Source organism: Penaeus monodon, chromosome 29 (genome assembly GCF_015228065.2).
Source record: "Penaeus monodon isolate SGIC_2016 chromosome 29, NSTDA_Pmon_1, whole genome shotgun sequence".
Classification (NCBI taxonomy): Eukaryota; Metazoa; Arthropoda; class Malacostraca; order Decapoda; family Penaeidae; genus Penaeus; species Penaeus monodon.
The window spans coordinates 7,843,535-7,844,825 of NC_051414.1; the positions used below are offsets into that span (position 1 = coordinate 7,843,535).

The 1,291-nt window shown below is 41.0% G+C and overlaps 1 protein-coding gene across 1 annotated transcript in view; it reads left to right on the forward strand.

The window, feature by feature from the left end:
• Window positions 1–1,271, forward strand: part of LOC119591716 — a gene marked incomplete in the record, with an annotated part of 9,429 nt that extends 8,158 nt beyond the window's left edge. The window contains 1 exon segment of the mRNA XM_037940464.1: window positions 245–1,271. Coding sequence (XP_037796392.1) covers window positions 245–857 — 613 coding nt within the window.
• Between the last annotated feature and the right edge of the window lie 20 nt (window positions 1,272–1,291).

Consider the following 1,291-nt stretch of genomic DNA (forward strand, 5'->3'; position numbering starts at 1 on the left):
ATGTTTCATTTTACTCTGTGCTGAGGATTTTTTATCATTAACTTTTGCTGGAGGTATTCACTCATTTTTACAAGCAAATATTTACTTCAGGGAGTCTTTTCTGACGGTCACTTTTGTTAGCAAATGTTCATATGTTGTTGAAAATGATCAATTACATATCAGTTACAAGATATTAATTTTATTTTCGTATGGTGTACTACATTTTTCTATAATTCTGCTTTTCCTTTACCATCTTTTTCCGCAGGGACATTTTCCTTAATGGGAATCCTATATCAAAATACAAGGACGGTACAGTTTCCCAGGATTCAGGAGACAGGCGTTATCTATGGCTGGCGTACTGGCTGCCGGCCCTCGTGTCCAGGGGAGACGTGGAGCCCTCTGCGTGGATGGTTGAGAGACACAGGATGCTGAAACAAGAGTCCGACCCTTGTAACTTGAGCCTGAAGTTGAAGAGCGAGTTCGCTAAAGTAGTCGAGCGCGACTATAGGAACAACAAACAAACAGAGTCGAGGCGATTTGAAAACGTCTCTTTCACCTTCCAAGATTTCCTGCAGCACGTCTTGTGGACTTCCCACCACGGCGTGATGGACCACGCCTGGGCGCCCCAGACTTGCCTCTGCGACCCTTGCAAGAATTCCTACGACTACATCCTCGAGTCGGAGAACATTTTAGCCGAAGCAAAACAGGTATTCCCCGCGACGAGAATTCCCCACGACGTCCAGATTGAGGATGTCTTCAGCAGCGCGGATTTCGACCCGTCTTCAATCGCTCTTTATTTTGACGACATAACGAGCGGAACCTTGAAAAGACTGTTTCATCTTTACTGGAACGATTTTCATCTATACGGTTATGTATGAGACTATACCAGGAAATGAAGCTTGGATCTTGAATGTTTGTGCCACGAAGTAAGGGCATAAACAGCCTAAAACAAGTGACTATCCTACATTAGGGCTCAGTGTTTAGTTAGTATCTAACCGGTGTATATATAGAAACAACTTTATTCAAGTTAGTGCATTTACCGGATATATATAAATAACTATAATTAGGATATGCTCAATACATCCACATCAGTATCTTATAGATGCTAAGTGGCATGTTTTTTTCCCACTCTTACAAATTAAGGCAATAACACAGTGGTTTCCAACCGTTTTACTCTCATGATCCACTTCTCCTACATATCCGCGACCACTCGACATTAGCCGTTCCATTGATATTTCTGATAACTTATTTTTAAGCTAAGATATAAAAAAAAATCAACAGTCTTTATTCACGTAATTGTAATACAATTTTT